Raw genomic sequence first — 18,028 nt, 5'->3', positions numbered from 1 at the left:
TATGTTCCTGGTGTTGACAGCCAGCAAGCATGCATGGTACATTCTGGAATAGTTGCAATTTTCTGGTCATCTTTTAAGGTCAGCTTTATATAAAGCCAAAATAGTCTAAGTGATAAAGGAAGTGAGGTACAATAGCTAGATCCTCTTGCTTAAGGTAAGGTTGCAATGGTTATCAATACACTTAACATTAAAGTCCAATTATAAAAAGTACTTAAGATTTTGCAGAAGCAATATTATGCAATGAAAGAATTTTGAATTTTTGTAAGAAAACTACTGCAAAATTATACAGAGCAATAGAAACAAGGAACTGTAGCATAATCTCTTTTATTAGTGCAACATGTAGTTTTAAAAAATATATTCAAGAAAGTATTTATTAAAACATTCATACATGCAACATTTACAGAAACTCCAATCTTTATTCCAATTCTTGTGGTTCAAGAAGGTGTATATCTTTTCTTTGTCTTTTTTAAGGCACGGATTATGGCTATCATTTATGTTAAATGAACATAGTAATAAAACGAGAAATAGTCTACAGAAAAATTAGTTAAGTATACTAAATTTACTCATCAAGCTAAAGTAGAAAAAAAATAACTCTTGCACGTGATCATAATTCAAACTACAATATAGAATATTTTAAGAGATTGGGAAGGGAATTTTTAATATATTAAGCCTAATTATAATTATTATTTTTTCCTCTAGGAGCTAGTATTAAATTGCTGTAACGCAATACTCCTAATTCTTTGGCTCTTTATAATATAGTGAAATAATTATTATAATGAAATAATAATGAATATAATGAAACAAAAAGTATGCAAGTTGAAATTTAAAGAGTTGTCAATACTGAATTGGTCTCTCTTCTATGGGTGTATAAACTTTCCAAATCATATTTATTTTTAATCAAAGCATATTTTGCAGATGTAAGACACCAATATTAACAAATTTTGCTAAAATCACTTTAGCACCACAAATCTAACTTTAAAAAGTTACATTTGATTACAATCTTGTTAGGTTTGTTCTATTCAAGACATTAATATCAGGATCCACACAAAATGAAAGTACAATTCAACAGAAGAGGACTAGGCCAAATATTTCTGAACAAAACGTTCAAATGCATCATATATGGCTTGCCTAAAGGAAAAAAAAAGAAAATTAATTGTATTAATATTTAGATATTTTTCAATAAAGCTTTATTTTAAAAAATCAACTTGAATGCTGTCACTATAAACTATAACTTCATGATTCATTATCAGATTTTCATGTACAAATTATAATTCTATTTTCAAAATGGTTTATGTACTTTAATATTAAGTAGCAAAGTGAGCCTTTCTACAGTTCCATTCTAACTGTAGAATGTCATAAAACATTTCCTATGGTCAATTGATGATGCTTGACTGTGCTATTTGACATTTTGACATGGGCTGTTTTCAAGCAGATACATCTTTGAATGTCTCCCTGAGTTTTTAAGAACCTTTCCAAATACATTAGGAGCTCTGCCATTGTTGAAACCATTGAGAAATCTGATATGGAAATATCTCTGAAGTGATGACCCCACGGTCATGTATTATCTAGTAGAAACTAAAACCTTAAAAGTCCATTTTCAATTACCATCTCTTTTTAGATCCTATTGATCCTTGGGGATATCCTACTTTCTGCATAATAACTTACAGAGTGGGGATGGAAGGAGGCTTTCTTGGTTATGGCATGTACTTTGTACTATCAAAAGTCTGTACACAGATGCATATAAAGTATTTTAAAAAGTATAGTAATGTTATTACTACACGATTAGAGCCATTACTGCTCTGTTGAGTTTATTTTACCTTTTCTGTGGGGGCACCTACCATCTGGAACGGGCTTCCCCCGGAGTTACGAAACATCCAAGACTTACGCATATTCCGCCGTGCCCTGAAAACATTTCTATTCCAACAAGCTGGTCTGGCCTAACTCTCCCTTTTTAATTGGCTTTTAAACTGGCTTTTAAACCTCTTTAGATAAATTTGGATGTTTTTAATCTTTGAGCCTAAATTACTTAATCTGTTTCTTAATAGTTTTTAACTTCTATATGTATTTGTATTTATTATGGCTGTTCACCGCCCTGAGTCCTTCGGGAGTAGGGCGGTATACAAATATGAATGAATGAATGAATGAATGAATGAATGAATGAATGAATGAATAAATAAATAAATAAATAAATAAATAAATAAATAAATTTTGTAATGAATTGTTAAACTGATTTTGAATGTTTAAATAAGCAGTATACAAATAATTAAAATGATTTAAGCAGCAGTTACACTTGATTTTCAGTGCTTACTTTGAATGACTAACCTGAACAATCCTTGTTTGAAGAGATAAGCACTAACATGACCTCCATTCAAGTATCTGATTTCACATCCTGGCCAAATTTCTTGAAGGCTACGCACTCCAGTTCTTGGAATATAGGCATCTTCCTTAGCTTGGACAACTATGATCAGTGTGGGGTCAACTGGAACTGAGAACAACAATTTATTTGAAGATAAATTTATTAACTTTAGATTTAATATGTTAGAAATGTTTGTTGCATTACAAAATAATTCAATGAACACTCATAAGTACACCAACGGGTGGCAATATAACCTTAATAACTGGATAAATAAAGCTGCCAACAGCTTAGATTTGCATATAGCAGTATTAGAAATCAGTGTGAATCAGAAAGGATTCTAACACTAACATTTCTGAAATTAAACCAGTTTTCTTGCTACTGCCGAAATAAGTCTTTATATTCCATGAAGTATTAGAATAGGGCCAATGGTGAAGTTGAATAAGCAGAGACCCTACAAACTGACCTAATTTATTCAATTATAATTTCACATGCAATATTAATTACATTACATTTATGTAAAAATTAAATATAATAAATTTAGTTTTGAGGTTGTCCTATCACTTGTTTTTGGAGTATGGTACACATGCCATTCAAATGCCATGTTGCAGAAAAAATGTGTTCCATCATTACAATACACTGTAAAATCAGTTGCACAGCTCTGTTATCTTTTTGCTACTTAAATTTGAAAGCAAAACATTGGTGATCTCAGCTTTGCATCAGCAGAATTAATAGGCCCTAACTTTACTTCCAGGGATATTATCCACTCAGTATTGTCTTTCCCCAAGCTCTGCCTTTGTGTTTTCAAACTTTCCAAATTGCTTAATTATTTAATAAAATTGCAAAGCTGAAATTCATCCTGCATTTAATCTTATTTAGAAAAAATCTTAATTGTGGTCAAAGCTCAGTATATATAAAAACTAAGTACTGTATTTTTCAGACTATAAGACGCACCAGTGTATAAGACGTACCAAGATTTCAAAGAGGTAGGTAAGAAAAAAAAATGTTTTTGCTCTCCCCAGCTCCCAGGAGCACTCTGCAGGCCTCCCAAACCCTCTGCGTGCCCCGTTTTTCACAAAAACCAGTCCACTTTTTGCAAAAATGGGGGTGTTTTCGCAAAAAACAGGGTACACAGAGGGTTTGGGAGGCCTGCAGAGTGCTCCTGGGGGCTGGGAGAGGGCAAAAAAACCCCGTTTTTGTGAAAAATGGGGGCAGTTTTGCCCTCCCCAGCCTCCAGGAGCACTCTGCAGGCCTCCCAAATCCTCTGTGCATCCTGTTTTTGTGAAAAACAGGCCCATTTTTCACAAAAATGGAATGGATGAGGCCAAAAATGGCTGTATTCAGTGTATAAGACGCACCAACATTTCCACCCTCTTTGAGGAGGAGAAAAACGTGTGTCATATATTCTGAAAAATACGGTACTATGCTCTGGTTTTTTCTTCAGACTATATCAATGTAAATTAATATACAGTATTAATATACAGTAATTAAATATAATTACTGTATATTTTGCATTATACTGTAGATTACTATATTATATAGTTAGCAATTAGCAGTTCAAAGAAACTCAATTTTTATATATATTAAAAAATGTCTAATGTCACGTATATTGGTGTGTAGAAAGATGTCTACATTTGCTAGAAATAAATATGAAGAGCATAAGAGCAAATTCAAATGTAGGAGGTGTGTACATATGGAAAAGACAACAGAAAAAAGTGTAATAAAAATTATGAACAGTGCTGAGAGATGGGGAATTATTAAATAGGATTATAAATTAATAACATAGAAAATCTAAAATACTCTAAAATTAGCATGTACCTGAAAAGTTAGCAACATGGGTACATTCATCCATTACTCCTTTCATAAATCGTAATGATTCCCTTTGTAAGCTGTCATTTTTTCCATTTCTCAGATGATTTTGTTCACTGGAAGAGTTAGCAGTATTGGTGCTGGTTGAAAATGTCTGATTTATGTACTGCATTTTGGGTGTATCTTGCACCAACAATCCTTCTGTTGAGGAGCTTAGATTGTTTCTATTAGGAATAAGGCAGTGACCCACTTCTGAAGAATGAACTTTGTTTCCGATATCCAGGTGCAGAATACCAGAGTTGAGATCCAGACAACTCAAGCTGTCCACACTGCTTGGAGAATTTTTAACAAAGTCTTGTCCCATCTTGAATGAATCTGTCTGAATAGAAATATTTATTAAATTGAAACACTTTGGCATATTTTTCAATGTCCTCTTTTCAATCAAATCTACATTTTGATGTTTTAAAATATGTAAAAACAGATTGATCTTTTGAATTAGAGTCTTCTTGTATTTTAATTGAACACATGTCTAAAATATGTACTAGATGGATATTTATTTATTAAATTTGTATCTTACATTTTTATTTTTAAACAAAACTCAGAGATTTAAAAAAAGAAATGAGCATTAATGTTGTATTTTTTCTAGTCTTCCTACTTTTATTAAAAACAATTTACTTTCTATTATGAATGACCTATCAAAATATATAAACACAAAATACCATAAAATTGATAAATTGCTACCATTCTAATATATTCAGAAATGTCCCCATACTGCCAATTCTGTTTGATTACCTCTTAAAATAAACTGAGGAAAAAGAAGTCATCAGAAACTTTGCTACAGATTAATGAATTCGAGACACAACCCTGAAGTATTCTCCCAGCCATATATTATGAGAAATGTTGGTAACTCATATCAGTCAGTTTTTTCTAAATGTATTGAGAATATGTGCTGATAAATTTTCAAATACACATCTGCCTACTGAAAGGGATTCATGTGTTGATAACTTTGTAACTGGATTAACTATCATGCTCTGAGTGTGGGGTTGGCTTGCAGATGTTTTGATAACTGGCTGGCACAGAAAGCAGCAATCTGACTAGTAGCCAAAAAATTTCGCCCACCCCATCCCACCCCCAGTGCAAAGGGCAAGGGGAGAGGAAAATCCTTCAGGCTGCAGAAACAAAGCTTGAATCTTCAGGATCTGGGCTTTGTTTAGACTTAATTTCTTCAGTGCAGCACAGGAGTCCATTATTCTCCACATGCAGAAGGGAGCTCCTGCGTTGGGCTGGAGAAACAAAAATTGTATTTTCGGGACCTTTGTGCATGTCACACGGATCTTGGATGTTCACACATAGAAGAGACAGGAACTCCTGTAGTGAGGAGGAAAAAAGAATCTCAGATCTTTGAGATCCCAGCTTTGTTTCTTTCAACCCAGCACAGGGGTTCCTCCTCCTTTGGCAGGCAGCTTTTTTGCTTCTTCCCATTTAATAACCACAACTGGGACTGCAGTTGTTGAGTGATCACATGGATATCTCACTTAGCCTCTCTGCTTAACTATCGAGATTCCGGTCCCAATTGTGGTTGTAAGTTGAGAATTATCTAGCCTTTGGTTCTACCATGTTCAATTAAGTTTTTAAGAAAAAGATATACAAAGGGTAAGATGCATAATAGTACACTAATGATACCAAAGTGTAAAGTGAACAATTTTGCTTAGTGTGGATTATGTGATCCCATGATAATAGCCAAAATAATTAGTAACTTCTAGTAGCTAAGTATTTTCATATAAGATGGATTCCATATAGCATTTTTTTATAGAAATAAATGAAAATGGAAACGTCACTGATTTAGCAAAATCCTTTTTTAACCGCAACTAACTAGTCTGACTAGCACCTGGCACTATGGATTTAAGGCTGATGTTAAGCTATTTCTTCAAGCACTGTAATTTGTAATATCTCTCATCCTCCTTATAATTCTACATAGCAATATTTATTGATTTAAAATTATTTATATGCAACTTTTTGCAATACTAGATAGTTTACAATAAAACACCTTTGAAATACCCATGAAATAATAAGCAATGGAAAATATCAGAACGTGCTACATGTAGTTCTTGTCTTACAACCGTTCAGTGACTGTTTGATATTACAATGGCACTGAAAAAAATGATTCATGACTGTTTTTCACACTTAAAACCGTTGCAGGTCATGTGATCAAAATTTGGGCATTTGACAACTGGCATGTATTTATGACAGTTGCATTGTCCTCAGGTCATGTGATCATCATCTGTAACTTTCCCAGCCGTTTTCCGACAAGCAGAGTCCATGGGGGAAGCCACATTAACAATTGCAGTAATTTGCGGCAGAGAAGGTTTTAAAATGGGGCACAATTCACCTAATAACTATCTTGCTTAGCAAAGGAAATTTTTGGTTCCATTGCGGTTGTAAGTTGAGGACCACCTGTATTAATAAAAACTGCAACACAAACTGTTGCTAACATTGAGCAAACTAATCTAAACAAATACCACCTAAAGAGCACTGTCTTCATCATTTTATGGAAAGAAATCTGAGATTCCAGGGAGCAAAAAAATTGCAGAAGGAAGACAGTTTTGCTGAAAATGTCATTCTCTAAATCTCAAACATCCTAATCATCCTCTCTAATCATGTAGTATGGGGCCAATTCTGCCTAAAGTTTAAAGAAACCTTTATCAGAAAAGAACTGAGAATTTTCAAGTGGTTTTCTCCAACACCATTTTAATGTGCAAATTACTCACTTTAGTATTTATTTTACTAAAGAGATCTCAAAGGTTTAACAATTTCAATAATGCATATAGAAATTGTATTTATGATAATTCAAATTCTGTTTCCTAAATAGTTATTCTATAAAAATATATAGTCCTTCTTTTTTGACTTTAAAAATTGTAGCTAAACATCTCAGAGATTTTCAAGGTTTAAGAAAGACTATTTGGATGGTTGCCTAATGCTGGGAAAGATTGAGGGCAAAAGAAGAAGAGGACGACAGAGAACGCTGTGGCTGGATAGAGTCATTGAAGCAGTAGGCATGAGCTTAAATGGACTCCACAGGATGGTAGAGGACAGGAAGGCCTGGAGGAACATTGTTCATGGGGTCACGATGGGTTGGACACGACTTCACAACTAACAACAGCAACAAAAATTTGAATGGTTGTTACACATAACTGAAAAAGAATTTCTCAGAAGATTAATACAAAAATTGTGCTATAATAAAGTTTTGTTAAAACTTTTATCTACTACTGCATTAAAATAGGTCCCAGAAATTGGAGTGGAGTTACAGTTACAAAATTAAACCGCTCTCAGAAATTGTATAGGAGTTATAATTTAAAAAATAATTTATACTCACTCCACAATATTCAAGCATTTGAATTATTTCTTCTTCATAAACACTCTGAGTATAATATTGTTTGTCTAGTTCCCTCCAATTCACTGCCTTGCTCAATACACCCTGAAATTAAAGAGAAAGTACAAAGGATTATACATTATATGCACTATTTAAGAACCAGTTTTAATTACATCAGGGTTTTACTTGTTAAATTCTATCACTCTGCAAATATTTTTCTGGATTCAATAACAAAGGTTAATAGTTCATGTGATTTCCAAGCAACAAATCCATTTTGAAATGAAGGATTTGGGCAGGAATTTTAAACATTTAAAAGAGATCAAAGCTTTTATGAAATGGTGTCATAAGCACAAGAAAAAGGAACTTATTTCTATGTTACAATTAAAAGCATGTTGTAGATTAGGTTTTTGTCACAACAAAGCACTCTGATAATATTCAACGTTTAAACACATGGACCTTATACATTAGGGATGTAAGCAAATCCTTTGAAAAAAGACTTAGCAACACACTGTAATGTATATCATATATCTCTTTGCAACAGTAAAACAACCTAATTAAACAAATTGGCTGGGTGGACATGCAATGGAGTCAACTTGTAGCAATTATGAAGCATCCATTGATTCTTAAAAAAGATAGGGTTGCTTTAATATTTCAATGTGAAATGCTTTCAAAAGATTTACATAATTATATACCAACTAAGAATGTAATACCGTAGTAAAAACACCAGAGGCTGTAGACCAGGACAGACAAGGAACTAATGGTAATGGCTTAGGCCAATTAGATACTGCTAATGATGCCATCTGTAAAAAAAACAGGGTAATTTTTTTCCATGAGTACAAATCAAAACATGAAATTTTTTCATAAATTGATATGAAAAAATTGCCATATAATACATTTTTCAATTTCAGCTAACAATATGTCATATAAAGTCAAGCAATAGGATTTGAACAGCATTGGTATTAATGGATACAGCAATGGATATAGCAGATACTATCTGAAAGTATATGAATTATAGTACATATTATAAAACAATTGAAGAAGTTTGTATTCCTCAAATGTATAAAGGTTTACATTTGCTTTCCAAATATCCTTACTAAATGAGTTCCATATGAAAGTTTTGTTACAATACAAAAGTGATTTTAAATAGTCTTCTTTTTTTGCAATTTTCCAATCTAGTCTATAGTCTGGAATTTCCATATAATCTCCATTCTAGTATCAATTTGTGTGGGGTGGGGGGTGGTTTTTTTTTTTTTTTTTGTGATCAGACAAGTTCAGCTGGGTGCTATCATCTATTTCAATTAAATTATTATCAATTAAACACTGAAGCTTACGTGTCCTCCCATTGATATGCCAGTCATCCCTAGAGGTCCATATCCTTCTTTTTCCAGCCAATGCAAGAGAGTTGCTGATTCTAGAACAAGAGCTCCTCCCATCACAAATAGGTCAGACACATTTTTTAGACAGGATCTTCTTTCCTCCCAAGGAAAGAAAAGTAAGGTTACTTGTTTGAGGAAATATATTAACAGCAAATTCAAGTGTATTAATTTATTTTATTAAAACATGTTAAAAGACAATGTGCTAAAAATGCTTGTAGAAAGCTAACAGACTATGGTTTATTCAAGTGAAATGACCTTGCTATCTATTATTTAGTTGCAAATAACCCAAGAACTTTTAAATTCTGCTGTGAAATACCCATTGTTATGTTTTTATTCACATATGGTAAAAGGGGATCAGTTAAAGCAATAATTTAGACCATTCAACACAAGAAAGCCACTTAAACTAAATCTCAAAATAATATAATTGCTGTTGATGGATAAAAAAATTGTGTTTTCTTCATTTAGATAAAGAAAGAACATACTGTATTGACATAGTATTTGTACATGCCAAAAGAAAACACTGTGTACTTTAACCACATATAAGATATATAGTATTAATGTACTACAATTTTGAACAACTTTTGTCATGTTTTCACAGGTAAATTACTATCTTTTCTAAGCAACAATATAGCATGTTTGTTTTCTATAGGAACAATAAGTTTAACTGTACCTCTTCTAGGTTCTAACAGTGGATAGATCTGGTGTCTGAACAAAATCCAGCATTGTAGAGGAAAGCACAGAAATAATAATTCTTGCAGGTCTGTTTAGAAACTGATTATTTTTGAATTTCTCTTTTTATTCAGTAGGAACAGAAATCACATCAAGAACAATAATTTTTAATATTTACTGTGCAATATAGTACCCTCACATTTGAATCTTATCATATTTAGTTGCTGAGAATAAGTAAATTTAGGACAATATATTAAAGCAGAATCAGTGTCTGTGATACTGGAGCACTGGTAGGATTTGAAGAATCACAGATTAAACATTCTGGCAAAAAATACTCAAAGTTAAAATGTTTCCCCAAATCATTTCATAGTCAAGCTTCAATAATGTGTGGTCACTGAATGATGAATTGCAATATTTGCATTATCTATTACAATGTCTTGAAATGCTTTTCCGTGACATGATCACATTTTATGCATTACAATAAAATACATTAGAATTAAAGTTATTTCTACACATTAATAAAAGCTATTATTATGACTATGTAATCATAATACTTACAACTGATCCTTAGGTTTTCTGTACCCATGTATAGACAGATGCAAGTTAAAGGAAATATTGTAAAATATTTTGAAAAGTTCAACATTTCTACTTATTTACTTTAAATCAAATAAACCTTGTTAAAATAGTTACTTTAAGTACATTTAGTTAATGCAGTGATTGCTAACTCACTAGAATAGAACATTTAATTTCCTAAATTTACAACTTTAAAAAATGAAGTGTGGAGATTTGCCATAAGAGTGAGCTGCAAAATGTCAAGACAAGACTCCCCAACTCCAGGTGATTTCTACAGCCTGTGGTAATTCAGTGAATTTACAAACTGCTTATCTATTTCAAAATCAAACAGATTTTTGTTTTACACATTTTGATGCAATTCTCCTATTTACTATATTGATACCTGAATTCAATAAGTCACTGGATAACACTTTCTCTTCCCTCTGTATTCAAAGGTATAAGAAGTACTCAAATAAAAAGGATATAATAGGGGTTTTCTAACAATAATGAAGCCATGCAGGCCTCTTTGATCATTGGACGGGCCATTAAAGTTCGTCGTCTCCAAAAGTACTAAAAATACACAGTTAAATACAGGTAAATTAAATAATTCCACTATAGCAATACTGAGAAACCATTATTGAACAACATTGAAGCTTACATGGTCTCCAGTGCCTGCTAAATGAATACAAACAGGTTTGTACTTGCTGTTCCATCTCTTTGGTACTATAAATTGAAACCTATCAAAAGAAAGAAAATAATGAAAAATGATTTAAATGAATTAGATAATTCTCATATACATTCCACAATATCACTATATTTAGTCCATTAACTTATTTAGTTCTATAATATTTTAACTTACAGTATATGTTTGTTCTTACCTTGCAGTAATTGACTCTGATGGCATGATATCAGGAACATAATGTGCCAAAGGAGAAATGAAGTGTCCATCAAGGATCTTGCAGTCTGATTGTTCTTCAACCTATACACAGCATTATATTTTTAGTCACTATCTAAGTTTTCATGTAAAAATGAAAGTTTTGCTAAACAGAAGTAAACTGTTCACAAAAGCTATGCTAGTTAATAATTGGAGCTAAGCAGGCTCACAAAAACAGTGTTTTCCCAAAAATAAGACCTCCCCTGATAAGCCCAATTGGGCTTTTGAGCGCATGCGCTAAAATAAGCTCCCCCAAAAATAAGCCCTTCCCGAAAATATTTAACCACATGGGCAGCCGGTCCCCGCCATTTCCTCCGGTTAGTGTTAGGGAGACAGAGCTGGAAATCAGGTAAGATGGCAAGAGGAGCCCCGTCTTGCTCCACGTGCCCCAAAATAATAAGACTTCCCCGAAAATAAGGCCAAACACTTATTTCGGGGTTCAAAAAAAATATAAGACAGGGTCTTATTTTCGGAGAAACATGGGTATTAAAATACATTATAACTCATTAAGGTACTGTAAACCAACTAAACCACATTTTGATCATATACTACTTTAACTCAAGATCTGAAACTCAAAATCCAGTCAGTGCTATTTTCTGCCAATTTTTCTCACCCTTTCATAAGCAAATTTCATCTCCACCAATTTAGAAGCAGGAAAAATCTTTCTTGCTTTAGTGGTGATTGAGCTCAAATTGATACATTTTTTTAGTTTGGGTAGGGGAAAGAGATATTTGGAGGGAAAGAAAATGATTGTGCTTTCAAAATGAATTTGGGAAAATTTTGTAAGTAGAAACATTTAATAAGGTGTACAGCCATAATCATCCTAACTAATGAATAAAGGAGGTTTATAACAATGGAATAATTTCGTGGTAATATCTAGACTAATAAATTCAGAGTATCTGTTGAATAGCTACATGGTAATAGAAAGACAGCAGTTATAAAGACTACTGGTTTGGGAGGAATCATACTTTGTAGAAAAGCATGGACTGCTGCTGGTAACTTCATCAAATCATTGAGGTAAGCAAATATAAATAAAAGCTTTTTTAACATAGTTGGCTTTAAAATAGTTTAACCACTGTTTCATAATAAAAACAATAGCTATAGTGAGTGAAGAAACTCATAATCACATTTTCACTTATATTCAGCTGTTTCTTAAAATTATATAACCTCAGAACTACTCTAGCATATTTTAGTTTTCCAAAATTTGTCAATTTTGCAAAGATTTGCTAAGCCTAAAGAATGAATTTTGTGTAGAAGATTAACACTTCTCCAAGTTTCTACTAGAGAATTTCCATAGCAGTGTAAACTTCCATATTACTAGACACCAGGTTCTTTAAATTATTTTTTATAAGCCATTGTTTCTTCTCAATAACCTAATGAGAAATTTATGTTAACATTGTTTGTGTGCCCACAAGTCACAGTTGACTCTAGTGATGACTGATTTGCCTGCGAGCTTGCCTGTGTCTTGCAATTATTACTGACTTCCCCAATGACTTTGCCTGTTGGAAACTGGCAAGAAGTTGCAAGAAGGTCCTCGCTCAATAACTTACCTATTGCCTTAACATTGGCAACAGGTACTGATAGGATTGCTGTTGCTAAACAATAAAGTCGTGTGACATGGTACCTTAACCATATCACCTAGTGACAAGAAATTTTGCTCCCAATTACCACTGTTAAGTAAGAACTATCTGTCCCAATATCTATCTGTACACACAGCAAATATTTTATGTTAAACTGATACCATTTTAAAATTAATTTCCAGCAAAGTTTAAGATCAATGCAAATTAATTTGCTTTCTAGTATCCAGCAAGTGTCCATCAAGGGCAACTTCTCATGAGATGGAAGAAATGTAAGGTAGGATAAACTACAGATGATTGTAATGAAATTGATACATCTAGATTGATAACAATGTATACCTTATCAAATACAAGGTTTCTTTTTATCAACCCTCAATAGTTCTGTTTTGAATAGGTGGTTATGAATAATCAAAATCAATCCATGCATATTGATTCATTTTAGTACCTTATTAATGTGCACAGGATAGTCCCTTGGAACAAGGTTCTGACATTTTTCCCTGTTTCCAATAATCTTTCTGAATTCAAATAGTCTGTTAAAATAAGTATTAGTTGCAGATATTAAGAACAAAAAAAGACTCCATATGATAAAACATTTAATTAAAACAGTAATTGTAATTGTCTGTAACAGGTCTAGTATTACTTTTATTTCATACACACATTCTGTTACTGTTACTGTAACAGTAACAGTTACTTAATGAACTCTACTATAGGAACTTCGTCAATTTTCACATTTTTGCTCAACTATAAGTTATTGTTCTTACAAATAGTATAATTGTACTGTTTGCCTTAACTATGAATAATAAAAATGATTTAGATGGAAAGATCATATATTTACCTTTAAAAAACTGTTTATAACCTACCTTTTTAAGTCTTCTGGTCTTCCCCATCCTTGAATGAAAAGTTTAGTGAGAAGTAGACGCCTATATAAGACATCTAGCTTGCTCACACCCATTAGCAAAACACATCTAGGAAAAATATATAAATATTTATATATAAGTATATTGATTTGTTTACGTGAACTGAAACTGTATACTTCAGCAACAAAAAAAAAAGTTAATAGTAAATGGGTGAACACTGAAAGAAAATTATATATACAGGAAAGGGTTGCATCAGTTTTGGAGACCTGTCAAAGAGGCTAACCCCTCATGGGGTGCCATTAGTTCTAAAACTGCTTTAGGCAAGGGAGCCACCTGGGTAACTGACCAATCACACCTTTTCAATCTTAGAAAGAAGGGATTGGCAAACCATTTCCACAAATGTTGCCAAAATAGAAGGGACTTGACCCTGTATTTACAAGAGTTAGTCATGAAGTGTGGTAACAATAACAGTAAAGAAATTAATTAGGAAGAATTTAAAAGCATTTATATTTTGTAACTTTTTGACAACACACTTTTTCTGCACTTACAGCGTAAAAACAAATTTTCAGTTAAAAATGAATCACCATAAACCAATATATGGAACTACCTGTTCAGCAAATGGGAATAAATTTTAATTCACATAGTGGTTTAATCATGCAGAGTAGGATTACATTAACAAACATCAACCTCTGAATATTGAAAAACTGTAAGAAGCAACATCTTTTTCATAATTCTCTCCAGTAATAGTGTCAGTTCAAAAATTTTGTATGGAGATGTAAGATATATAATTATTCAACCTGTAGAATGATAGAATGCCAGCCTTCCCCTTAGTTATAGTATAAATTTGTTTACTTTTATTGTTACTTCTGTAATATATACATACATACATACATACATACATACATACACATACACACATACACACACACTTTGCAGGATGTTAGGAACATAAATAAATGCTGGTTGCCCAAGTGCCAAAATTCTGATTGTGTGATTGTAGGGATGCTGTGCTGGTCATAAATGTGAGGATCTATTGCAAGTTATTTTTTTTCCCCACACTATTGTAATTCATATGGTTGTTAAAGGAATAGTCATAAATTGAGGACTACCTGTACAAACTTCCTACCACTTTTAATTGTCTGACCAATTAGGACCAGTTCTTCCTAAATTTATTTCTCTGACCTTTAAGTCCTTGAAGGCTCTTCCTTTGTCAGATTGCTTCCTCTTTCCCTTAGCCACATATTCTATTATACTGAAACCCTCAACTTCTAATAAGTAAATGAAGAAAACAATTTTTATTTAATTTTGGAATAGTATCTAAAGTATAAGTTATTAAATTTTAAGAATTTACAGTTCTTAAACTACAGAGTTAATAATAGTTTTATTTCTTTGTTATAGTTAGTTCTCGACTTATGACAACAATCGACCCAACATTTCTGTTGCTAATTGAGACAGGTGAATTTTGTCCCATTTTATGACCTTTCCTGCCAGTTATTAAGTGAATCATTGCAGTTGTTAACTTAGTAACACAAGTATTAAGTGAATCTGGCTTCCCCAGATTCCCCAGATTGACTTTGCTTGTCAGAAGACTGCAAAAGATGATCACATGATCATGGGACCCTACAATCGTCATACATGTAAACCAGTTGCCAAGCATCCGAATTTTGATCCTGTAAGCATGGGGATGCTGCAGCAGTCGTAAGTGTAAAAAAACAGTCATGAGACACTTTTGTCAGTGCTATTGTAACTTTGAAAAGTCACTAAACAAATGGTTGTAAGTCAAAGACTATCTATACAACTAAAGTGCACTATTTTAATGAGTGGGAGGAACTCTTGACTAAAATTAAATACCAGTATAATGTTCATCTACATTTATCAGGCAAAGCAAACAATAACAAGCTATTTTATCCTTTGGTATGATGTCAATGCTTGGTTAATATTTCACTAGTGCAATTGCTTTCTTGCAACCATTTCTTGTAAACTGAAATGGTTTACTCTTCATTGAATTTAAACAACCTTTCCCTGCTTCCAATGGAAAACTTCAGAAATCTGACATAAAAATTAAACTTGTAACTTAATTATTTGTTTTATCACATATATAACAACAAATTAAGATTTAGTAATAAAAGTAATCTTCAATTTACAATGGCAATTGAGACAGAATTTCCATTGCAAAGTGGTGTGGTCAAAAAGCTGACATCACTTAGCAATAGTAATCTTGGCAGTCTTGATTGCTGCTGTTAACCAAATCCCATGGTCAGTCATTAGGCAATGCAACTTCTTGCTGGCTTCCACCGAACAGATAAGTGGGTAAACCAGCAGGAAGTTGCAAGTCCCAGGAAAGTAGTTGCTGCTGGATGGCAGTGAGTGCAAGGGAAGTGCAGCAAGGGTTGGGGAGATTGTGTGAGGGTGCCTTGGCTAGGCTCGGGAAAGATGTCCAGGAAGGGAGTGTATGAGGGAGGGATGGTAGGGGTCAGCAAGAGTGGGTGAGAGCGAGGTTCAGGGACAGCACACAGGGGATGAGGAAGGCATAGGATTGGGACAATGTGTAGAATATGCAGCGAGGCGAGGGAGGGAGAATACCTATGTATCAGGGTAAGCAAACGTCCAATATAAATGAATAGCTTTGCCCAAATTCCAGTGCATGCATTCTTATGTGACCACAACACTAAGACCAAGACACTACTAAACATACACTCTATTGTGCAGCAAATGCTGTGGATATAGTATATTTAGATTTCAGTAAGGCATTAGAGAAATGAGACCACAACCTACTTCTTGGTAAGCTAGAAAACTGTGACATAGACAGCATCACCACCAAATGCATTATTATTAAGGCTGACCAACTGCATTCAACATGTAGCCCTTAATGAAACTACAGCTACATGGAGGGAAGGAAGCAATGGATACCCCAAGGTTCTGTTTTAGGCCCAGTACTCTTCAATATCTTTATAAACAATTTAGATGAGGGGGGGGAAAATAATCAAATTTGCAGATGACACCAAGCTGGCAGAAACAGCCAGCCCTCCAGAAGATAGGTTCAAGATCCAGATAGATCTCGACAGAATTGAACAATGGTCCTATCTAACAAAATGAAATTCAATGGAGAGAAAAGTAAGTGAGGAATACATTGTAACAACCTTGAAAACAATGTGATAAACAATGTTATTTAACACAGGGAGAAATCAAGATCCTCATTTTTCTACAGAAAAAAAATACATATCCAAACATTTGTATTGCAAGATTCTCAGATAGCCAATAGTTGTAAATGCTCCTACCTGTCAATCTTGGTAGTTCAATCCTGTCAAGTATCTTCATTGTATCTGTTGATTCAAATAATGAGACAAAATCCAAATGCTGTTCAGTGTATAACTCAGTAAACGAGACACTATACTATCTACTAATATCAATTAGACATTTTTGGAGTAAATCTCACAATTTTTTTAGATTTATATGCGATATTAGAACTATTAAGTTACTTTTTTAAATGATTTCAAGCAAATTTAGGTAGCTTGTTTGAGTAGCATTACAATTACTTTAGCTAATTCATTTATGGTAGTACTGCCATAAATAAGATATAAAATAAGATATAAATGTACCATGCATAAGAGCACCAGCGTGCCTACCGTCCCTGTCTTAATGTTCCCTTTAATTGTATTCATTTTATGTATTCAATTCATGCTTATACTTATATATATTACCTAATATGTACTCGACAAATAAATAAATAAATAAATAAAATAAAATAAATTACTTTGTTCCAATGGGGAAAATTAAAACAGTATAAAAAGAGGGGCCAACCTGCCCTGTCCGTATATCAACCAAATCACCCTCACACTTTGGCAGGCGCTACGCAAGGGTTCAAAATCCATGAAACACCACATTCCTAGCGCACAATCCCCCCCCCGACTCCCTCCCCACAATTTCACGGCACGTGATAAGCCCATTCACAAGTCAAGAGTACAAAAGACTGCAATCTACTTCACGAAAATGGGCACAGCAGAAATGTAACGTGAAATTCGACAACCGCCTAAAAATGATACTTCGGCCTGTTTTACAGTCCATTCTTTTCCTCAGGAAGTCTTGGGCAAGAGAATACCATGCTGGAAATAGCCTCCCTTCTATGTAAAACCCGCCCCTGTCGTTTTATTCGCCGTTTAGTTTTTGGACATCAGAGGTCACCTCAACTAATTTCTCACAATCACGACTTTAAGGGACCCCACAACCTCAGGACAGGCCTGTCCCCTTCGGAAGAAAGAGCGAACCTACGGGAACACCGGGAGAATTGCCGCGGAGCACCTTTCCGTGATGCCCTTGCTCTTCCCACCCCACTTCTCGCCGCCTCGTTCCACCATCCACAACGCCAAACCACCCAGCTCAACGTCGCTCCCGACTGAATGAAAAGGGGGTGGAGAAACAGGCAGAAGGTCGCCGCTTCTCGTTTCCCTCCCCTCTCCCCCCCCCCTACTCTCGCGAGAGCCTCAACGACGGTTTTTAAAAAGCGAGGGGCGGGAGGGTGGTGACCGACTCT

At 33.9% G+C, this 18,028-nt stretch overlaps 1 protein-coding gene across 2 annotated transcripts; it reads right to left on the bottom strand.

Moving 5' to 3' along the window:
• Positions 1-412: 412 nt before the first annotated feature.
• On the bottom strand, positions 413-17,928 carry ABHD18 (abhydrolase domain containing 18). 2 transcript variants are annotated; one of them, XM_070948315.1, is made up of 14 exons: positions 17,767-17,928; positions 16,776-16,820; positions 13,501-13,605; positions 13,086-13,170; positions 11,008-11,108; positions 10,788-10,866; positions 10,615-10,699; positions 10,136-10,163; positions 8,864-9,002; positions 8,243-8,332; positions 7,536-7,637; positions 4,172-4,541; positions 2,323-2,485; positions 413-1,128 (listed from the first exon to the last, which is right to left on the bottom strand). In XM_070948315.1, exons 3-14 carry the CDS (start codon positions 13,590-13,592, stop codon positions 1,077-1,079), a joined length of 1,386 nt encoding a protein of 461 aa, XP_070804416.1. In that variant the 5' UTR covers positions 13,593-13,605; positions 16,776-16,820; positions 17,767-17,928; the 3' UTR covers positions 413-1,076. The 2 variants fall into 2 exon arrangements, with proteins under 2 accessions (XP_070804416.1, XP_070804417.1); XM_070948316.1 differs by lacking the exons at positions 10,615-10,699; positions 10,788-10,866; positions 11,008-11,108; ... (2 more) ...; positions 16,776-16,820; positions 17,767-17,928 and having other exon boundaries at positions 8,864-9,007; positions 10,136-10,155.
• Positions 17,929-18,028: the final 100 nt, after the last annotated feature.

This window comes from Pituophis catenifer, unplaced genomic scaffold (assembly GCF_029215685.1).
Source record: "Pituophis catenifer annectens isolate HBS135680 unplaced genomic scaffold, rPitCat1.0.hap2 SCAF_8, whole genome shotgun sequence".
Lineage (NCBI taxonomy): Eukaryota > Metazoa > Chordata > Lepidosauria > Squamata > Colubridae > Pituophis > Pituophis catenifer.
This window is presented reverse-complemented; position numbering and strand designations above follow the sequence as displayed.